The sequence below is a fragment of the Zonotrichia albicollis genome, chromosome 6 (assembly GCF_047830755.1).
Source record: "Zonotrichia albicollis isolate bZonAlb1 chromosome 6, bZonAlb1.hap1, whole genome shotgun sequence".
NCBI classification, from domain to species: Eukaryota; Metazoa; Chordata; class Aves; order Passeriformes; family Passerellidae; genus Zonotrichia; species Zonotrichia albicollis.
Genome location: NC_133824.1, coordinates 37,934,127 through 37,955,975, shown reverse-complemented (window position 1 = coordinate 37,955,975; position 21,849 = coordinate 37,934,127). Strand labels below are relative to the sequence as shown.

Below are 21,849 nucleotides of genomic sequence, written 5' to 3'. Positions count from 1 at the left end.
AGCAGTCAGGGATTTGCAGAGTGATGTAGGCCATGTAACAGATCTTCACACACACATACAGAGAACAGCATACAGAAAATATAATAATTTTGCTTGTAATAATAAAGTTGTATTGTTATGCGCTGGGGAATTGAAGGCAGATGCTTGGATTTTTCCCAGTGGGCTGAAAGGAGGTTCTGATTTTGGTTTATTTATTTATTATATGTTCAGCCAAAGAACTGTGAGTCAATGTGATTTTCACTGCTGGAGTTCCTGTGCTGTGGTCCCCAGGCATTGTCTAACAGATGCCTGTACCCACACAAGGCTGGATGAGCCCAGACACTGCAGACTTATTTTTGTCACCCTGTTGCAGAAACTCCTTAGGGAGCCTCTGCGTATGCTTAGGAGCCAGTGGTATGGGAAAGCCTCTTAGCAGAGGGTCCTGGGAAACCACTCAGCTGCTGATCCCAGGAGCAAGTTCCCTGTGCCAGCACCATATGCAATTCCTCATGGCAGCCAGATTGCCAGGAAGGAGGAAACAACTCTGCGACCTCCTTTCTTCTTCTGCTTTATGATGGCTGAGTTTTATAGTTGCTCTGTAGGCACTCTGTGTGCCTCCCTGGCTGAACAAAGGCGTATTTGTGCTTTCAAAGGTAATGTCAGTCTGCCTTGCTGCTATCTCAAGATGCAGGGAGGGATAAGTGCTCCAAATGGGCTAAGGTTGAAAATTAAAATAGACCAAGTGAGATCCTCAACCAGTGTCGATTGTCTCGGCTTTAGTGGCATCTGTGCAAGGACTCTACTTTTTGCCCTTTCCTTAGAATGAACCTTCAAGGTGAGATCTCAGTTGTGGGACTCACTTGTCTGGTTCTTAGTCCTTGGCTTGGGCTGTCCTCTCCCTTCCTTTGGGAAGCTATAAACACTTGCACCTTGTCCATACTACACGCAGATAATGGCTTAGGGCTGTCAGGAGAAGTTGTCTTTGAAGTTCTGAGTTTGCCTTCTGTGCTTATTTTTTTCAGGTCAAATACAGAACTGTTTGTATGAGCCTCATAAAGTCCAAGAATTAATCCAAATGAATGCTGCTGTGTTTCTAAATGTCTCTGCAATGTGTGCTTCCTGGGTGTTGCAGAGCTGTGCTTGAGCAGCAGCACCAGAAAATCATGAGAGGCTGGGGGGAGATGGCTGGACCAGGAAAGAAGATGGGAAGCCATATATATGCATGTAAAAACAAGTGATGTTTATGGTTTTGGTATCTCATTTCTGAAAGGTGTTAGGGAAATCAGTGGCTTAAGAAGATAAAGATTTGAGTGTTGTATGGACAGCAGGGATAACCAGAGCTAGACATTTTCCAAAGAGAAAACTGGCGTACGGGTCTCCTTTTTTTGCTTTTCACATAATCTGGCAGGATGAGACCCTGCTCTGGGACCAGAGATGGTTTCCACTGAAAAGAGTAGAAGAAAGTTTTGGGCAGTGGAGAATTCCCAGTGATCTAATTGATGCCCAACCATCGCTTACACTGCCCTAATGAAGTTACATTACAGAAATTACAGTGCAATACAGTTCAAAGTCCACAAGTCCCTTTTTTCTTTGTTTGTTTTCTGGGTTTTTTTTTTTTTTTGGGGGGGGGGGTTTGTTTGGTTTTGGTGGGGTTTTTTTGGGTTGGTTTTTTTTTGGTTGGCTTTTGTTCAAATGTGCAGGAGCTTTTCCTGCTGCTGCATGGGATTTGCCTGAGGACTTTACCATGCAGAGGTTGATCTGTGATGGAGACTGTATTGTCATGCCTGACAAAAGGATGCTTCAGCTTAGAAGGGCACCTGCAGGATCACATTGCCCTGTTTTACTTTTCCCAAGCTGTGACTCCTGCAGCTCATGTTTCAGATGTTTTGGGTTGTGCTTTGCATGGTCTCTTTCTGTGCTCTAAGGATAAATCTGGTGATAAGGACAGGATGTTACAAGTGTCAGCTGTGTCTGGTCACCAGGTGCTTGCCAGGGTAGTACCAATTGCATGCAGGTGTTGGTCTCTGGCCAACATCTCCTACTGAAGACATTCTTGGTCTAAAGACTTAAAGGTTTTCTTCTTTCTGATTGCATATAGGGGATTGTGTCCAGGCTCCCTTGCATCTCATTTTCTATTAACTTCATGGACTTTCTGGCACTCTTTTCCACAGCAAGATGTCATCCCTGAAGCTCAGGGCATGGTTTGCTTCGTATCTGTACCTCTTTCAATCAAGCCAGTCTGGTTCGTGTGACTGGAGTGTTTGCCCGCTCTGTTGTGCCTGTTGCAAGTGAAAACTTGAGGCCAGTGCTGCTCTTTGCTCCATCAGTTATTGATCTGTGTAGAGGAACACCTCAGTTGGGCAGGGTCTTTGCAGTTTTATGGCCATGTCAAATGCCAGATCTGGATCTACTCATTGTCTGTACCAGGGTTGTCCGAAGGACTGGAGTTGAGGGTTTCTACAAAGATGTAGGTACCTCTAACTTTTAGGCATGATCAGAGGGACTTCAAGCACTCTTCTGCTCTCAAGGACTTTCTTATTTGTGAATCAGCTTGTTGAACTCCAGTGTTGAGGAACCACATCTGACACAGGCTTGGTGTCTTGCATTTCTGTGGTTTCTTTTCAGCTTTACTTGGCCTGCAGATGCTGGCTGTGAGCCCACCCAAATCCTGCTTGTCGTTGTTGCTCTGGACTCCCAAGGAAGCTCTGGAAGGAAACCCCCCCTGGCTTTTGCTGATTGTGCAGGTCTGCCAGCAGATGCTGGAGGCTGCGACGAAGGTGGTGGAGAAGGCTTTGTGCTCCTGTGCCCTGCACACTCAACCACAGCCACTGATGAGCACGTGTTTTACAACAAAAGCTTAAATGTGGGAGAACAGAAATCCCCAACTTTACCATGAGTTTCCTCTGTGACTGTCAGGAAGTCACTTAATTGTTGTGAGTTCTTCATTGCAGGGTGGAGTTCCTTGTTCCTTTATCTGCTGTGCCAGTCATGTGTTACTGAGGGGTGGGATATGTGAACCTGTTTGGAGGCCACTCAGAGTTGAAGGAGCATGTCTCCTGTGTCCATTCTGTGATGCTTGCAAGACAGGCAGGATGAGTTCTTGGACAGTATCCCTTTGTTGCTCCATGGCTTCCTTTTCAGTGTGGAGAGCTGCAATCCTCACATCTTCAGTCTTTTTCGTAGCATTGACAGTGATGCACCTAACTCCCTCACAGCAACACTGCTTGGATTTTTTTTTTAATTTCAGACTTGTGCAGAGGGAGGGGACATGAGCATCACATCAACAAATCTGATGTGGCTGAGATTTACTATAAGCAGTGAAGTGAGGTTTGGGTAATTCAGGACTCTAAACTTAATAAAGTTCTGCTGATCCAAACTAAAATCTTGCACTGTAAGATTGGATGTTTCTGTTTCAGTCAGGCTATGTGATGGTTTCCCAGCATTGCACACACAATGCATTGGTTGGTTCTGCATGGCTACAGACTTGGTTGTGATGAATTCATTCATTGCTGTTGAAGGGCTGGGTTTGGAGGTCTTCTGTGGACCTCTCTGCTAGCAGTGCTCACTGTCCCCATCCCTCTAGGCTGCAGCTGGCTGATGCTGCAGCTGCCAGGTCCATAAATCAGCAGCGTGCCCCTGAATATCTGCTGCATAATGACTGATGCATATTCATGTTTGCTATGTTGTGTCACCCTGCTAATAATGTATCTTGGTGAGAAGGAGAGCAGGGACCGGGTCCCAGTAGCTGGTGCCTCCTTGCTTCATTTTTTCTCCTCTTTCTGCTTCCACCTTGTCTTTGGCTCCCTAAGATACCCCCTCTCTTGCTTTTCTCGTGTATTTTCCCCAGCTGCTTCTCCCAGATGTGCTAAAGCAAGCCCTGCAGGTTTGCTTTTTGTTGTGGTGCCTTCTTCTCCTCCATCCCTGCTCTGCTAGTAAATCAAGGTGTGTACCTGCAAAGGCCCTGCAAGGACTAAACATGGGAGGATGATTGTTATGTTTGAGCATGTAAATTAAAAAGGCCTCGTAATAAAAAGGCACTCTGGAAGTATCTGGTCTTGGCTGTTCCTTTGAGCTCTGTTTTTGAATGAGCTTTTATTGGTGTCCCATTGGGATTGGAAGGGCGAGAAGGAAACTCAGTTTTGGTCCCTCATCCCAAGGTGGACTCACCCATAACTCACCTGTGGAGAAGATGCTGTTGCACCTGTGCTGCTTCACCCTCTATCTTGAAAAATGAGGAGGAAGAAAAGTGCTGTACCACCTTTCCTTGGAAGAGATAAAATTTTGTAAGATCTGATTAGTAGCCTGTGAAATACCACACGTGAGAGAGGATGGATGGGGGCTGACTCTGCCTTTCTTCTTTCAGTACAAGATCCTAAGTGCTGTCCAGGGAAGCTGGGGAAGCCAACTTGGGTACTAACCAAAGTGTGTCCTGAGATCTGCCTGAGTCCAAGCAGCCAGGACTGTGTGTCCTGGCAGAGAGGGATCCCTCTCATTCCTGCTTTGTATTCCTTCTAGAGGGGACTTCAACTATTCCCAGAAGAGAGGACCCTATTTCTCTGTGAAAGCTCATTAGCCATCCAGAGAGTGAATGCCACATGGGCAGGAGCAGACTGGGCTCCTACTGTCTCAGGATACTCATTTGTCTGCTTTTATGCTGCTGGCCAACAGCTTCCACCTTTTATCACCCAAACCCAATGCCACTGGCTATCTGGAACTTTCTGCTGAAGGAGCTGTAGTGCAACAGGACATGTGCTGTGTGAACCATTCCATTCCTGGAGACTAGAGTTCACCAATTCAAACTCTTTTAAATCCTATTTTGTTCCAAAAACTGTTCAAAAAATCTCTCAACCATTAAATGCTAAAAAAACAACAAAAAACCAATCACCTAAAAGCATTATCAAAAGATTTCTTGAAACTTCCCAGATGCAACTACCCTGTTTTCTTATCCATGTGTTTGCTGGTAAAATACATGTGTTAGGATTTAAAGCCAGCAGGAAGTTGAACAACCATACCTATTTCCATTGCAAATTCTTCTCAGTGAAAAGGGCTGGTATGCATTTCCTGGAACTGGTTTCCTAATTTTTCTCTGTCAACAGTTGTTGGGAGGAATAAGGAAGGATAGGGAAGGGAAGGAGAACAGAAAGCTCATAGGGAGAGTGTATTTCGTGACTCTAGGGTACTTTTTTTGCTGTGCCTTAGTGGTGCTCGGGTTGGGAGGCCCTGTTCTTAAGTGATGTAGGTGGCCACCTTATACCAGTGACTTCCCCCTTGCTTGTAGCTGGGCTTCAGGTGAGGAAAACAGCAGAGCCTGCCCCTCTGCTCTCAGCCCTACCTGCATCTCTGGGTGCTGATCTGTGCATCAGAGCATCAGCCACTCTGCTGGCTGCTTGTGCCCATGACCTAATTGTGATTTCATCAGGATAATTGGAGAGCAGGGCCTCTCTTACAGTATTCTGTGCTTTCCCACTTGATGTACCCTGCCTCCCCAATTGGCTCTGCCTTGGGAAGCTGAGTTGGGGATGAGCTGCCAGCTCTGACAGCCCAACACAAAGACTCAGCAGGAGACCAACAGCTTTCCCATCCAGAACTTCTGGGATTTTTTTGGTTTTTTTGTTTTTTTTTTTTTTTGTCTCAGGTGAAAACCCCACATGGGAAATCACATTGCCTGAATTTAGTTCCCAGCTTTACCATCATTGATGGCTTTGGGCCAGTCCCTTGGCTTGTTTGCATCCCCTTGCCTGTCTCTGCAGTGAGTAGGATGGTGTTTCTGTTCATGCATGGCCGCCTCCAGCTCTAGCACTGGGTGCTCCATCACTGGCAGCTCAGTAGTGAGATCTGAATCTGTCCCTTCTTGTGCTGCTGCAGCAGAGCCAGATGGCTGCAACCTGCCCTAGCATGATGACAGGACATGGGCACGGGAGAGGCTGGACCTTTCATCACCAGGAGGACCAGGCAGGACATACCAGGTACCTTAGGAAACCAGCCTGAAGACAGCATCTCTTGTAATTCCACACCATTACTGGGCAGTGTTTTCCCCAAAGCCAGATATTCTCTATTAGCTGTAATTACAGAGATCCACTTACACTGACGCTGCATACTCATCTGCTCCAAGTTTCTACTTCATTGCACCTTATATCTTGTGGGAAAATCAATACAATTTGGTACTGAGACTGGCAAGCCAAGAGATTGTTCAGAGCCTGGGTTTGTGGTTGTGTACCATGTGTTTTAACACTTAACATGTACTGTCATCTATAATGTGGGTCTTGCTTTAAAGTTTCCTGGGTACCTGTCTATCTTTTTATATACTCAAGATACACCACACTGCCTTTCATGCATCCAATTAGTGCCTATAGGTGGGATTTTAATGTAAAGTTAAAAGTTGCCTCTTCTCTTGAGCTGTTGTACAGAGTAGTGTTGGTTTTTCTGAAAAAGGCTGGGAGGCCTGAGAGAAGCCTCTTTTCTAGGGTGAGGTGGAGGGTTGCCAACCCAGGCAGGGAAGTGTCTGCCTCTGAACCACCTGCTCAGCCCTGGGAGGCTGGAGAGGAGATGAAAGTGGAGTCCTGGCAGTTTGCAGCCTTCTGCATCTCCACAGTGAGAGCTTTTCCTCCTTCACACTGCTTTCCCACACATGTTGGTATGTTCAACTCTAGGCCCTGAGTCCTGACTGCAAGATAGGAGTCCAGGATTTTTAAGTGTCTCACATTGTCCTGTCCTGCACTGTAGCCTCTTCATGCCTTTGTTATCCATCTTTACCAACTTGCAGACACAACTCCAGTCTCTTTCCTTATGCAGGTTACTCTTGCTCTTGTAGAGTCTCAAAGAGCACTGAAGTGTTGGATCATAAATCACAAGTGTAATTTAAAAATTGTCTTTAGTTTTTTCACATCACAGGCCCTGCCAGATGCAGAGAACTGTGACTTGGGTGCTAGCACAGGTGGTCTCTCCCATCTGCATGTGATTTTTTTTTTAAGGGTCTGTGTTCTTCAGCAGTGGTGTGGGAGGTATAATTTGCTTGCATGTCTCTTTCACCCTTTCTGTGGGCAGCAGTTAACCCACAGAGCAGTGTGATTTCCCTCTGTGGAAGTTAGCTTGGAAGGTTGGTTCTTCTGCAGAGACTGTGGTGGGATGAGTAACTCGGTATCAGGGAGACAAATAGAGTAGTGGTGGTGGTGGGAGGTGAAGGTCCCACCATGATTCTCAAGCATATCCCAGCACCTTCCAGAGTTTCCTGACCATGCTGCTCCTTGTGCCCCATTCATGATGCTGGAGACATGACCATGAGCAGTCCTGACTTACAAGTTTCTGAGCTAAAGGGCCTGCTCATCTTTCTTTGGAAAACAGTAATTCTGGTGGCCTGTATTGGGTGTGAAGAGTAGGGTGCATGAGCAATTTCTTCATCCAGAGGAAAGCTCTTGTGTAGCTGGTTTGTTCTCTGGGTTTATTGTGTTACTGACTGATTTAGGTTGTTTGCTATTTTGGGTAGTTATAGCTACCTACCAGTTGTTTTTCTTGGAATAAGCTGCCAACAAAGAACTTTTTAAAGAATATTTACTTTTTGAGAGGGAAAGCAAGAACAGTGTAGTTGCACTCTCTTACTGCCAAAAGCAGGTGATTGCACAGCTTTGTCTTTTCCTTAAAGGTCTGACAGCTGAAGCAGGAACCAGGGAGCAGAGAACAGGTAGCAGCTTTGGAGAGAATGATACTGTCTTGTTTTCCTTTGCCCTTCCATATTTTCCCAAGCCTTTTGTGGTTGGGTAGTCTCTGGCAGAGGGGTTGTGTTGCCAGAGGTGCTTTGATGAAACTGTGAGGGCTGGGGCTGGTGCAGTGACCAGTCCATGCCTGTTCAAGGCTCTGTGCAAAGCTGAGGCTTGCACATTGCTGCTGGGAGGTGTTTATGGCTGCTGTGGAGAGCAATCCCTCCCTTCCAGACCTGCCTATCCCTCAGAGCTGCCTGCAGCTTTCTGCTGTTCTTCCTCACAGGTTTTTCCTTGAATGTGCATCTGTATTTTGAGCCTCCTACATTATGTCATTCCTTACCCCTTTTCTTCCTTTCCTCTGCAGCAGTATTTTTGTGCTCGGTCCCTTGGGACAGGCACAAATCTTGAAGAGCTTGCAGAGGATGGAAGAAGGCATTCTGCTCATTTTTGGCTTTTTTTCTTTTTTTCCCCTAATAGAAGACATTTATTATCTCCAAGTCATCTCTCCAAAGCAGGGCCAGTATTTGCAACTTTTATTCTCTTTGGCATCCCCTTCTCTGTTTTCATCTGTGAGGTGCACTGTCTGAGTTTGCAGGTATACAAGCAAGCCAACAACAGGCACAATTGGTTAGATTTGTAGCTCACTTGTTGATTTAAAAAGCAAAAAGTAAATTAAAATGAAGCATTGGATAGGCTTCATAACAGAGCATCGGCTTGCCAGCCTCAGTTCCCTAATCTCTTTGGGCTGGACAGGCCACAGAGAACATCAGCATTTTGATCCTTGAGTGGAAACAAAAGGTGGCATTTCACACCACTGGAGAGGCTCCTTCAGTCCCTCCACAGGCTGTGCTTTGTGATGTTGATGACAGTCTTGTGCATGAGCAAATGGAGGAGACTGGACAGTCACTGGGCTAAGCCAACAAGGTTTGTTTATCAATGCTCAGAGATCACTGAGTAGGATTCCTGATGTGTGGGTGTGGATGACTGCTGGTAGAAGACTGGCATGAGTGTTTTTCTCCTAGAGGACTGCAGACCATTTGTGCCTGCAGGGCGTCTGTGCTGAAGGGAAATAGAAGCAAACACAGCGGCATTTGTGGTCATATGGCTCCTCTTGGCAGGGCTTTGGAGGAAAGGGTGCCTGGTCTAACATGAGCCCAAAGAGATTTCCAGAGCTGAAATTGACTTCTGATGCCTTAAAATGCAGAAATTCCTAGTGGGCAGGTGCAGTGATGGTGAATGCTCTATAATGAACAGCTGTAAAACTTGTGGCACGGCTGGCCTTACTACAGCAGTGTTGTGCAAAAATCTGTCTCTTGACTTGTTCAGTTGGCTTGGTGTCTGTCCTGGGAGGGAAACAAAGTGATGGGAAGAAACAGAGACACAGACAAAGCTCTTTCAGTTAGTTATTCTGTTTGGAAGGATGTCAGAGGCTCCCTTGTGGTGAATGTGTTGGCAACCCACTGTGTATCCCTGCTGCTCGATGCCTGAGCTCTTGTGGGAACTCCCATGGTGAGATGGGACGTACTGATGGTGCTGAGCCCCTTGAGTTCCTTGCCTCATGAAGAAGGTCAGGTTGTTTGTTGCAGGACACAGCTGGATCTCTGGGTAGCAGCTGTAGCCTTGATGCTCAGACCTACTTTAGGTCTTAGCCCTGTGACAGCTTCTGCCAAGCATCTTGGTCCTCGTTTCTGCAGGCAGGACCTCCATGCTGCCACCCAGCATGTGCAGGCAGGGGAGGTGCTGTGCCCTCTGCCCTCACCCATGCCTCCATCCCCTCCCTGTGAGACAAAGGTAGGATGTTGGTGTCCACCGGGGCTGGGTGCTTGCTCTTCCTGCTCGAGGCTGGCAGATGGCTCCTGTTTGCTGGAGCTGTGTGGCTCTGGCTACTGGACTGGGAGCAGCTGCTGCTGCCAGGCGGAAGCACTCGGCGAGGCTTTCCTAGACAGCTTTGAACGGGAGCCAGGAGCCCTCTCGCTACAGGAGCAAATCCACGAGGTCAGGAAATGCAGCAGCTCCAGCTCCACGCTGGGGCTCTTGGCTTGGCACGCAGATCCCAGCCCTCCTCTTTCCAGACGGTGCTCCTGGAACTGCTCTCCTCCTTGCTGTCTCTCAGCTGTTGCTTGAAAGCCCTGTGTGTGGCTTTTGGGGGGTGTAGTAGTGGAGTGCTGCAGAGGTGATAAATTTGGATAGGGAAACACTAGATGGTGACCTGGATCAGACTTTCAGATCTTGAAGAGCTTGCAGAAGATGGAAGAAGCATTGTTCCTGCTCTGTGTGGGACTGGGAGGCTTTTGTGTTTCACTCTGTTATTTTGTGGTCAGCTGTGTGTGGGCTCTGTGTTGGCTGCTGAGCAATAGAAACTGGAAATCCTCGCATCAGGAGAAGCTTTCACAACCACCAACAGGCTGTGAACCTCCATCCGGTGTGTCACCAGCATGAAAACTGGGGTGTCTGTTACCGTCTCTCTGACAGGAACCCCACTCTCTCTTCCCTGCATCTGTGTTATAGGAAGCCAGAAACATTGCTTTTGGGATGGTTTTCCTTGAACCAGCCCTTATAGTGGTGGTGGTGATGATGTTTTTGTGGCACTGAGGAACAGCCACCCCTGTATTGGCACTATGGGTGCATCGAAGAGCAGCCTTGCTCTTCCCATGTTCAGGAGTAAAAAGTGTGATGGGGGAGTTATGAGATGGTGTTGGTAAGCTTAAGGATAGGACCAGCTGCCCAGCTCTGTGGCAGAGATTGGCCATACTGAAGTCTCTGCTTTCCCTGTAGCCTTTGGCTAGGCTGTTTCTTTCCATGGAATTTGCCCATGGCCTGGTGTGCTGTTGGGTCTGCATTGAGGAGCTTGCAGTGGGGAAAGGAAGCAAGCTCCCCTGAGCATTGATTTTAGCCCACATTAACTGGGGCAGCTCTCATGCCCAGAGCTGTCCATCATTCCCCATGCTCTCACTCTGCATTAGGACATGTTTTACAGCAATGGTGTGGAGCAGCTAGGCTGGACCTGCCCTCCTTTGCGAGCCGCAGAATCTCTCCTGCCACTGCAGGGGGGAGGATGGCAGAGCAGTGGAGAGTTAGCTGAGGTGACAGCACCTCTGAGGGATGATGTCAGAGAGCAAACACCAGCATTGCAGAGCTCTTGCAATAAACTGTCCATGTGTGGGCCACAAGTGGGGAGTAGCAATGGCTTCTTCACCCCCTTCATGTCCCCCATGACCCAAGAGGCAGGGAAAAAGAAGATGTGTGTTTGTGTTTCTGTGGAGAAGCCAGACCTTAAAACTCTGTGCTAAGGTGGTGATGTGCAGGGCTTGCTGGTGTGTGGCTGCCCGTCTGCTGTGCAATGGACCTCAGCCGGGGTCGAGACCAGGGGAAGACACTCAGGCTAATTTGGGTGACCACCTTGTCCCCCACTTCCTGCTGCAGTGTGCACCATAAAGCTGCTATGGCTGTGGGAGCCTTCCAGAGGAGTAGGCAGTGCCTTCCACTGGGGTGGTCTTGAGGGAGAACCCCCTCCTAGAGAACTTATGTCTTCTCCTCCCCTGGGGAGTCAAAGCTTTTCTCACTGTCTCAGCAAGTCCTGCAGTTGTGCCTGGGCAGTTGGGCCGTTTTCCTTGAGCATCTTCATGGCACCTGCTTCATCTTCAGATGCAGAGCAAAGTCCATGTGTTTTGCTGGGGGATGGAGATCTCCTTGCTCTGTAGTGAAAGGTGGGAGCAGTGTTTCTTCAAACCCCCAGGACCCTTCTGTGTTCAGCTGGGAAGCTGTTTGCTGAAGGAGTGATTCCCTCCCCAGCAGCTGTGCTGGTGGAGATGGTCAGTCCACATTTGCTCCTCAGTCCCCTTTTCACCCTGTTTCTTCCCAGAGAGGTGAGAGGCCTGGGGCGGGGATCTCTCTTGTCCCTGAGAAGCAGTGCATGTGAGAACGCCATGTACAGGAGGGCACGCATTAACGGAGCAGAGCAATGTGTGTGCACAGTCAATTAGTGAGATCACACAGATTCTCTCCTGTAGCCTTGCTTTTGATCTCCAACTCTTCCCTGGCTGCCAGAACAGAGGCACATTGGACTTTCAGAGGAAGCAGGGTCACTCTCAGGAAGGCACCTAGGGTATGACATTATTTGCACTTCATTTCCCCCCACCATCACCACTTTTCCATCGTGTTTACCTGCTTCTCCAGCACAGCAAACCAGAGGTCTTGCTTGGCATCGTATTTGTCACCTGGCTGCTCTTCTGTACCCCCTCATTTGCCCTTCTGTAGGATTCTGGATGCTGAGAAGGGCTTGAGTTTTGTTTCCCTTTCTGCTGTCAAGACAGCAGCTCAAGAAAGGGCTTTGGCAAGAGGTGGTTGTGTCTGATTGCTCCCTGCTCCAGAGGGAGATGGAACTGTCTGGGTGGTTTAGGGTTACAGTCAGGTGGGGATTGAAGGCAAAAGTTCTGGCTTCTTTGCCATTAGATCTTTGCTGTGTTAGCAAATGCATCAGCTGTGGTCTGGATCTAGAGCAGCCTTTGCTGGCACAGTTTGTAGCTGCTTCCAGAGTTTAGGAACAGGGCTGACAAGCCTGGGGAGGAGGGTGGAGTGATTTAACTCTCTGAGGTGGGAGGATGGAGGAGAGGGTTCTACTTCCTGTGAGCACTGAAGGGTGTCTGACAAGGGGAACTGTGAGCTTGTCTTCCTGCTACCTGTTGCATTTTGGGTGGCTTCCCCTGAGCTTGCAGATGGTGGCTGAGAACGAGTATCTGACCCTGGAGTGACTTTCAGTGGGCAGGGGCTGCAGTCCAATGAGGGTGGATTTCTATTTAAACCTTTGGGTTTTGTAATCTTCCTGAGTTAGTTCCTCTTTCTCAGCAGACTTGGAGCAGAAATTTAAGGGAGGAGCTGGGGGGATGTGAATCTTCTGCTGCTGAAGGGCCATGGGAGGCACACAGCACTGCAGAAGTGTGGTTTGCTCATCCTCACCCTAACCATCGTTGTCACTCAGCACCTTTTGTGACAGCATCTCTTCCCGCTTGTTGGATGTGCCAGATTGAGCTCAGGGAGCAGGGATGCCCCTTTTGCAGTCCTTCCTGTCACAATAGTAGGACTGTTAGCTGGAGGACAGGCAGAGGGTGTGGATGTGCCACCATCTCAACCCTACTGTGTGGTTTGAGGTTTGACACAGCAATGAGGGTGAAGACATGGAGGTAACAGCATGTTTGGGCAGGGCTGGACCTTTTCCCCCGCTCTTGTGGGAATTGACATTCCAACCTTGTTGGCCAAGGGTTTCAAATCTATCTAAAGATTTCATCAGTTTGAGATAAGGTAAAACCAGACTTCTTAAACTGGTTACTTTAGGGGTTGATGTACACAGCCTGTACCTCTTGTTTTCTCATCAGTAATGCTCTCCTACCTCTTGAAGTTTACTCAAGGAACCTGTGAAGTTTGCATCCAGATGGTCAGGCTGAAGGATTGCAACAGACCACAGGATGAACAGAGTTTTTGCATTTGGTTTGATGTATTATTTTGCCCATTTTAAAGTAACCTCTCTTAGCACAGTGACCATGTTTGTCCTTGCAGGTGGTGGTGCTCCTGGAAGTGCTGAACTGGGGTCAGCTGGAAGATGACCGAATACAAGCTGGTGGTGGTGGGAGCAGGTGGTGTTGGGAAGAGTGCTTTGACGATACAGCTCATTCAGAACCATTTTGTTGATGAATATGACCCCACGATAGAGGTAAGTGGCTCTGGGCATGGGGTCTGTCTGTCTGCATGTTTTCCACTTGCTTTTCTCCACCTTGTCTTCAACCCGGAGCATGCTCAGTTTGGTCTCAAGTCTGAACTTGAGCAGGGATGTTCCTCTGCTTTGCAGAGCTATTCTGAGTCACTATGTGTGTGTTCAGAGGTCGCAGAGACTGACTTAACATCTCCTGCAGAAGGGTAGTGGTGTCTGCTGAAGAGAGGTGACATGGGAGGCAGCAGAGACAGGCAGAGCAGGGCAGGGGCTGCGAGGCAGCACAAAAGTCTTCCTTTCTGATGAGATGACAATGTAGGGAGGGATTAAAGGTTTAGAATTGAAGAGCCATTTTGTGCCTGTGCTTCCATTCCTCCTCCCGTGAAATCAGAGTAAAGGTATTGACTTTTTCTGCAGGATGTTTTGAGCTTTATTGATGAAATGGGTTTTATCAGAGCTTGGTTGTATTATGTATGTCTTGCAGTTTGAGCAAGGCGTGCTGAGCAGCTGAACTGCTGTGGCTCCCAGAGTGCTGCCTCTGCTTCTTCACAAGGAGTTAAAGGCTGATGTGTGTGTCTCAGTCGGTGTGGATGGCAGCACTGACCTGTTTAGCTCAGCACCCTGCCTGAAGATGCAGGCAGGGACCCTATGGTCCTCACAGGCTATATGGGGGCAGGGGGGGATTCAGTGTTCAATATCCATTGTGATATTATTATTTTCTTTATTTTTCAAAGATATATCCCATTCTCCATTTGCTTTCACCATAGTTAGTGATGTGCTAATTAGCCTCTGCGTGACTTACACCTTTGTTGGGTGAGACGTAGGCAGTAGCCACTGCGCTGCACGAGGAGTAAAGTCCACCCTGGGAAGGCAAATTGCAGCTCTCTCTCTCTCTTGGACAACAGCCTCCCTGTCTGCAGTCCTAAAGGATTCTCTACCAGATGTGTATAAATGCAGCTGTGGTTTCTGCAGTTATTATTATCATAATGGCTAAAGGCCCCAGCTGGGATGAGAAATCTATTCTGGTAGGTGTTTTATGTTTAGCCCCCACCCTGAAGAGCTTACAGCTTACATAAACAAGGCAAGACAAGGCTTGGTAGAAAGGCAGAAATAATCTTACAGTCCTACAGATGGGAAGGAGAGAAAGCACTTAAAAAGCACGTGCTATTACATCATTTGGCCAAGGTCACCTAAAACATCCATGGCAGAGACTAGAATTTAATTTAGGGCTCCTGAGTCTCCTTGATTATGGATGCAATTGCCTTTGTCCCCAGCTCCTCTCCCCTCATGTGGCTGTCCCCAGTAGTATTGCATACTTTTCTCAGAAACCCATTCCAGGTTGTTTTTGCTAAAAGAGTGTTCATGGAGAGCACCCTCCCTGGGGAGACATCTGCAAGGATGCATCCTCTCTTGGACCTTAGGTGAGCAGAGGCAACTCCTACCCAGTGATGTGCTGGGTTTTGGCATCCTGTGGTTTTTGTCTCCAGCTGCCTGATCCCTGTGTGTACCCTGCAGGGAATTTTCTCCATGTAAACAGGCAGCAGGGAATGTAAACCCTGCATGGCATTTCCCAGCACACCCTTTTCACCCTACGCACTTCTGCAGTGCTCTGGGAGACGCCTGTTCTCTCCTCCACTGTTCACTCCAGCCCCGTTCTGTTCTTCTCCTCCTCCAAAAGATGCCACAAGCTGCTCTTCAGCCCTCTCACCCCTGGTACTTTTCCACCTGCGGGTACCACCAGCCCTGATGCCTTTGCTGCTCCCTTGGTTGTACCCTGCTTTCCCTGCTACCCCGGCCAACTCCTGATTCATTTCAGGGTGATTCCTTTTAATTATGCTTCATTTTATGGGGATTTAAGAGACCGAGAGCTACCTGCCAGCCATCCAAATGTGACCAACAAACCACCTTCCTGTGACTAAGCTGCTTTGGATCATGCCCAGGAGCTGACTATGACTGTTCAGCCAGCTAACCAGCAGCACAGCAGTGCTGAAAAGAGCAGGAAAAAAAGGGGGGGGAAAGATGATACGTGCATGGAGCAAAGGCGTTGCCCGCTGCCCACATGGATTGAGCACAGGCTGTGCTGCTAAGGGGGATGCAAGCAGATTGGGGTGCACTGTGATGTTCCCCAGAGCAGGAGGTGTGCAGGTTTGTCCCCTGTCTGGGGTAGAGACCCTGACTGGGGGTTTGCTCCCCTCCTACCCTCCTGATTCACCAGTGCAAATGTTTGACTCTGTAACTCCACGCTGTCCACCCCACTACAGCACACTCTCACAGGCCAGCTCTTGGGCTGCCAAGGAGCCTTAGGACCTTTGTTTTGGGAACAGGAGGGCTGAGGCAGCAAAGAAAGGTATGCCACTGGCATTGTCCCATGGTGAATAAGCAGGGATGGAATAGAGAGTTTCACTCTGTTGAGCAATTCTTTGGTTCATCTTTCAGCTCTTAGCAGCTAGCTAGTAATGGGCTGCCCAAACCTCTGGTCATGTCCTGACTGTAGTGCTTAGCAAATGGGCCTCTTGGCCTGGTCCTCCAGCACAGCTGGGATGCTCCCGGCATCCGCCTGGGATCTTGAGTCTGAACCCCAAACAGATGTTGTTTCTGCTGCCTGGCACTTCACAGCTGGGTCTGGCTGCATTCCACCCTGCTCAGGGTGGGGTGGGACATGCAGGGCTGCAGAGAAGGGCTGAGGCTGCAGGGTGCTGCTGTGGGCTAGTGGCAGCCATGTCACCTGGTCGTGTGGCAGGGACAGCTGAGCTGCCATCCTGAGCTTCCTGGGGAGGGGGAGATCTAATGAAGCTGTACACAAAGAATTGATGGCAAGAGCTTGTCCCCTTCCTTTGCAAAGCATCCTCTGCAAGATTGTTTTATGTCTCTGCCTTGTAAGCCGGCTGGCTGGCCTTATGGGTATCCTGTTGATGATCTGAGCTGAGGTGTGGGATCTCTTCTGTGTCGGCATGCCTGGGTGCTGGTGAAGCATCCTGGAACTAGGGACTTGCCAGTTCACTGTGAACGAGCATGCTGAGAGGCTGGTCCTCTGTCCCAAGCCAAGGTGCAGAGGTGGGAGGATGCTTTGTGGGGCAGAGAAGGCACTCGGGTCCCCTTGCACAGAGGAGGCTCCAGATACATTATTGATTAGAAATGGGAGCACATTCCTGCAGGGCAACCTGCCAGTTGCCTTCAGAGCAGTTGGCTGAAAGCCAGCCTTTCATTCCATGCTTATTCTGGATGGGTCAGCAGTCCACTTTTTGGGAAGGCACAGCTGAGAAGGTCATGGCAGAGCAGATCTCATCTCTGATTTCACAGCCCTCTCTGCAAGGTGAGGAAAGACTTTAATTAGCCCCAGCTAATGACGTTGTTGTAATGAACCAAAGGATGGAGGCCATGTTGGCCCTATTCCCTTTCTGTGCTGCTGCCGGTCCTGTTGGTGCCCTTTTCTGCGTCAGCTGTTTGTCTGCAGACCTGCAAAGCTCATCTGATAACATTGTTGTGGTCGTTGGAAGAGCAGCCGACATCTGAATTAATTTAAACTGCAGCCGTGGCCTCTGCGAGTGGCTGCAAAGCACTGTGTGGTTGTACTGCTGACTTGTACCTTTTTCATACCTTTCATTTTGGCTTCCTTCTCTTGCTGACAGCTGAGGATGCTGCACTGTCCACAGGGGATGGCTGCTGGAGAGGGATAAGGGATGTCCTCTGTGCAGCGCTGCCCCACAGCATCGCTGCTGATGAGACTGAGCTCAGGAAGAAGCATAGTGGGGAGGAGCTGTGCTTTGAGGAGCCTGCTGTGAAAATGAAACCTCTGGAGGGGTGCTCTGGGCGATTTCCAGACCTTCTCACATCTATGACAAGTTGTGATTGCCTTTGCTGCAGGGAAAACCCCCAACTTCAAAGGACCTGCCTGTATACTTCTTACCTCTCATGGAGCCCTCTGGGCACAGACAGGTTGTGGGAAACACCCTGTTCATGGTGTGATTTTATTTTATTTTTTTCTCATGTTTAAAGAAGAGGTTTACCATCAAACCCAGTCTGAAGTCTTACTGATGGCAGTATTGCCTCTGGTGCCTGATTTGAGATGCATTGGAGGCACTGGATTTCCAGATTATCTTAACCACCTTCCAGGCCTGCAGATCACAGATAGTGACTGGAAGTCCTGGCTGGCCAGAACTCCTTTCCTGAGTGTCCTTCCTCATCCAGCAGAAGGCATTGGAGCTGAGACTAAACAATCTTAGGAAATACTTGTTGAGGGCTATGTGGTATAATAGAGACAAAGCTGCACCTGGTCTGCCAGCGGCAAGGCTGGGAATGGGGAGAGCATGCTGGGAGCTGTCTTCTCTGTGGTTCTGACAGACAAGGAGAAACCTGCTTAGCTGCTCCCTTTTTCCTTTGTTTTTTTTTTTTTTTAATTATTTTTCCTTTCCCTCCCATTTTTGAAAGAGACTGAGTTGTCTCTAATGGAAGCTGAACACAGGCAGAGCATGACCTGGCATCTTCCTAGGGATGCACTCGTTGCATCCCTTTGTTTAGCCAGATCCAAGCCCTCCCTTAATGCATCCTCCTTCCTTCCTTTCCCTCTCCTGGCCTGCAGGATTCCTACAGAAAGCAAGTAGTCATCGATGGAGAGACCTGTTTGTTAGACATCTTGGACACTGCAGGGCAGGAGGAGTACAGTGCCATGAGAGACCAGTACATGAGAACGGGGGAAGGATTCCTGTGTGTCTTCGCCATCAACAACACCAAGTCCTTTGAAGATATTCACCAGTATAGGTCAGTATCCTGGGAAGGGCCTTTCCCTCTTGCCCTGTGCAAAGGAGAGGCCTTGCTGCTGCACTCTCCTGCCCACCCTTTTAGATCAGGCCCCATAGTGGAAGCACAGACTGCCAGCAAAGACAATTAGCTCAAGTGGCCATTCCCCAGGGAAGAGACAGCGCAGACGGCTAATGTCAGTGACTCCAATAAAACCCTTCCAGAGGGATTGCTTGTGGCCTTTGGGGACCTGGTAATGTAATGTTTAAGTGTTTATGGTGACTAAAGAGAGAGCTGATCCTGTATGACCCCCCTCCCTTCCTTCCCTAATTAGTGGAATTGCTTTGTTAGTGCAATCGATCTTTGCGATTTCTGCTGGCCCCAGAGCTGGGAGGGGAGGCTGGAAAGGACAGGGAGAGCTGCTTGCCCTGCTGTCCACTGGCACAACCAGGCTGTGATCTTCCAGCTTCACACATGTGGGGAGAGATTCCTGCCCCACTGGAGCTTGGTTTCAAGCAGGGCAAAGATGGAGCAGAAGGGGAGTCAGGGCTCCAGTGAGGTGATTTGCCCAAGCAGATGTATGGGGAAGTGGTGATAAAGCAGGCACACCGTCCCAGTACCATCCCAATTCTCCTCTCTGTTGATATCATCCCTGCAGAGCTGAAGAGTCAAGGGGGTGATGTAAACACAGCAGGAATCTTCCCTGTTTACCCCGATGCTACTTTAGGGAGGGACTCTGCTCGTGCCTTTTTCTGAGCCTTGGCTGCGATGGCAGGCACTTGCAGAGGATGCAGGAGATGGCTCTGCCTGTCCCTGCTCTGTCACTGCCCACAAGGGCAGTGTATCCCTGTCCCTCATCATAAACCAGGGTCCCAGTAGTCCTGTTGTTTCGAGGACAGGCACATCCCTTCCTTGCTCCGTAGTTAGAAGTGCTGCTTGGAGCTGCTGACATATTTCAGTCTCACCCAAAAGGCTGTTCAGTGTTATAGCTGCACAGGTGAAGTAATTTGGCTTCTTTCAGCTGAACCAAAGGACAAAGGAAGGGATTTTCCTAAAGCACCTGAGGGATTGAGCAGCATTCATCCTTGTGCTGGGGCTGGTGCCTGTGAATTGCTTGCAGGATGGCTTGATTTCAAGCCATCATGATGTAAATCACTAGCTTTCATGTCCTTTAGCCTGTGCTCTTTGTGTTTGTACTTTTAAAAGAATATTCCCCAGAGAAATGCTCACTCTCCCTGGTTAGTAACCATTTGGAGGTATCTCTTTTCAGCTAAGTGTAGCCTGTGCACTAAATTTAGTACTTGCATTTGCTGATCAGGATGTTACACAGAACATTTAAATGGCTTTATGGCATATCATGCACATAGTCAGACTTCATTTCTATGTTCTACTACATTAGAAAAAGATGATTGATTCTTCTGCGCATGAATGTCCAGCTGCCTTTGGATGGAGATTTGCATTCAATTAAAATACAGAAATTGGCATTTTAAATCTTTTATTTGTTAAATTAAAACCATATTAAATGTTCTGGACCCATGAGCGAAAATAAAAAAAGCTGTTTTGCATCTGAAGTTAAATGATTTATTAAGCAAAGGAAGTTATTATCTATCAGAAGGGAATTGAATGGATTTTTTGTGGTCATAATGGCCTTCAAGATTTTTAGGAGTGATAGATCTCATCCTCGCCCACCTAGTTTTAGATCCAATGTTGGAATGAAGAAGTGAGCATTACAGCTTTTTTAGTTCCCAGTTGGTTTCTCAACTTTGAGTGACCTGAACTAAACTGAAAGGGAGCAAATACTGCCTGTGCATCTGCACAAAAGGTTACAGCTGCCAAAAGCTGCTTTATCAGCTCAGCAAATTCTGGTTGCAGGTGATTTTTTATTTTTTCCCCCATTTTGGGGGGATTACTTGATATAAAATGTTGGAAATAGCACAGGTAACTGCTTGAGAATTAATTTTTATTTAACTTAAACTATCTTAAGCTCATGTCTTAATATAGACTGTCATAATTCAAGTTGTTTTGTAAATAGCTGCAAGCAGAAGTATGTTTAGTTTTCATTTCCAGAGGTGCCCTGTTTTGCAATTTACTCACTTGTGTGCCATAGTTATTTACATTTTCCTGAAAGCTCAACACAAGGCATTCAACAGGAGCGAGGGGTAGCTGTCAAATCCTAACAAAGAAACTGGCAGGGAGTGTTCTGGATCTGCTCCTTCACTTCTTCACACCTCCTCCTCCTGCAGGGAGCAGATCAAGAGGGTGAAAGACTCAGATGATGTCCCCATGGTGCTGGTGGGGAATAAATGTGACCTCCCTGCGCGGACAGTGGAGACCCGGCAAGCGCAGGACCTGGCCCGGAGCTACGGGATCCCCTACATAGAAACGTCTGCCAAAACTAGACAGGTAGGAGGAGACTTTAAAACAAAAGGCTCTTTTTCTCTTTTTTCCTCCACTGCTGCCCTGGAGGGGCAGGAATGGGCAGGCACCACCTTGCAGACAGATGGGTGTGAGGGCTGGGCTTAGTTGCTTCCTCAAGGCTAAATGCTCCCTCCCTCAGGATGTTCCCTCCCAGTCCAGGCTTGAGCCTCCCATCACGAGAAGTGCATCATCGTGCTGTGGCAGCAGTGAAGAGAAGATGCCTTCTCAGGGCTTTCTCCAAGGCTCTGGAATAACCTCCATAGTCACTGCAAGTCAGCTAAGCTCAGGTCATTTGGTTAACCTCATCCATGGTCTATTTTGGCAAAATATACCAGTGCTGAAAGGACCATGGGGAGCTCCCAGAGCACAGAGGTGGAAATGGAACAGACACCTTCAATGGCCTAGTGATGGCTTTTCTCTTGGGTGGTAGACCTCATTCAGACTGCTGAGAGCTGATAAATCTCAGGGACTTCAGAGATCCTTATCCTGACAGTTGCTCATTCAATTTTGCTCTCTGTTTGAGGGCCACACTCAGGTCCTTGTTAGTCTTCCCAGCTTGGTTCTGTACCTTTACCTCTGCTATCTTCATTCCTGGACAGTGTTAGGGACACCTTGCTGCGGAGCAGAGCCCTCTCCTCTCTCTACACTGTCCCTCCTCAGAGTGGGCAGCTGCTTCAAGCCCTGCTTTTTCCCCAGGGCGTTGAGGATGCCTTCTACACCTTGGTGCGGGAGATCCGGCAGCACAAGCTGCGCAAGCTGAATCCCCCGGACGAGAGCGGCCCCGGCTGCATGAACTGTAAATGTGTGGTATCGTGACTATGGTAAGTGCTGGAAGCAGCACATGAGGTGCAGTGGGGAAATGTTGGAAGTGGGGCAGGAGGTGGGTGCAGATGCACTAGCCAAACAAGTGCAACAGGATCAGTTTCAGCAGCAGGAATTGTTTAATGAAACACCTTTCAGATTGATAGAGCGTTTTTCTGTGAAAACGTAAATAAGTCAAAATTCCCACTTCCCTGAGGAAGTATGTGGCAGGAAAGGGTTGTTTATTTCTCCCCCTCATTTTGTGCAACAAAATTCTATACAACTGAGTATTTTAAAAAATAATAATTTGTTGTGCTTTCCCCAGGAAAGCTTTTTCCCATGCTGCTGTTCTGAAAGAGGAGTTAAGCTGGTGTTGAAGGTGTACAGATCACTGCATGCTCACTAGACTGACTCTAGAAGGGTTCAGATGAAGAGCTGGCTGGGTGCATTGCCTCCTAATGCACTCACATAAATTGTCTCATCCTAAAGCTTTAGAGCAGACTTGTCTCGCTG

General features: G+C 48.3%; 1 protein-coding gene across 1 annotated transcript in view; it reads left to right on the top strand.

The window, feature by feature from the left end:
- The window catches only part of HRAS (HRas proto-oncogene, GTPase), a 39,454-nt gene that overhangs the window by 15,792 nt on the left and 1,813 nt on the right, over positions 1 to 21,849 (top strand). Inside the window, exons 2-5 of the mRNA XM_005491614.4 lie at positions 13,230 to 13,383; positions 17,960 to 18,138; positions 20,361 to 20,520; positions 21,232 to 21,356. Of these exons, the coding sequence (XP_005491671.1) occupies positions 13,273 to 13,383; positions 17,960 to 18,138; positions 20,361 to 20,520; positions 21,232 to 21,351 (570 nt within the window). The 5' untranslated portion in view covers positions 13,230 to 13,272 and the 3' untranslated portion in view covers positions 21,352 to 21,356. The remainder of the gene's footprint in view (positions 1 to 13,229; positions 13,384 to 17,959; positions 18,139 to 20,360; positions 20,521 to 21,231; positions 21,357 to 21,849) is intronic.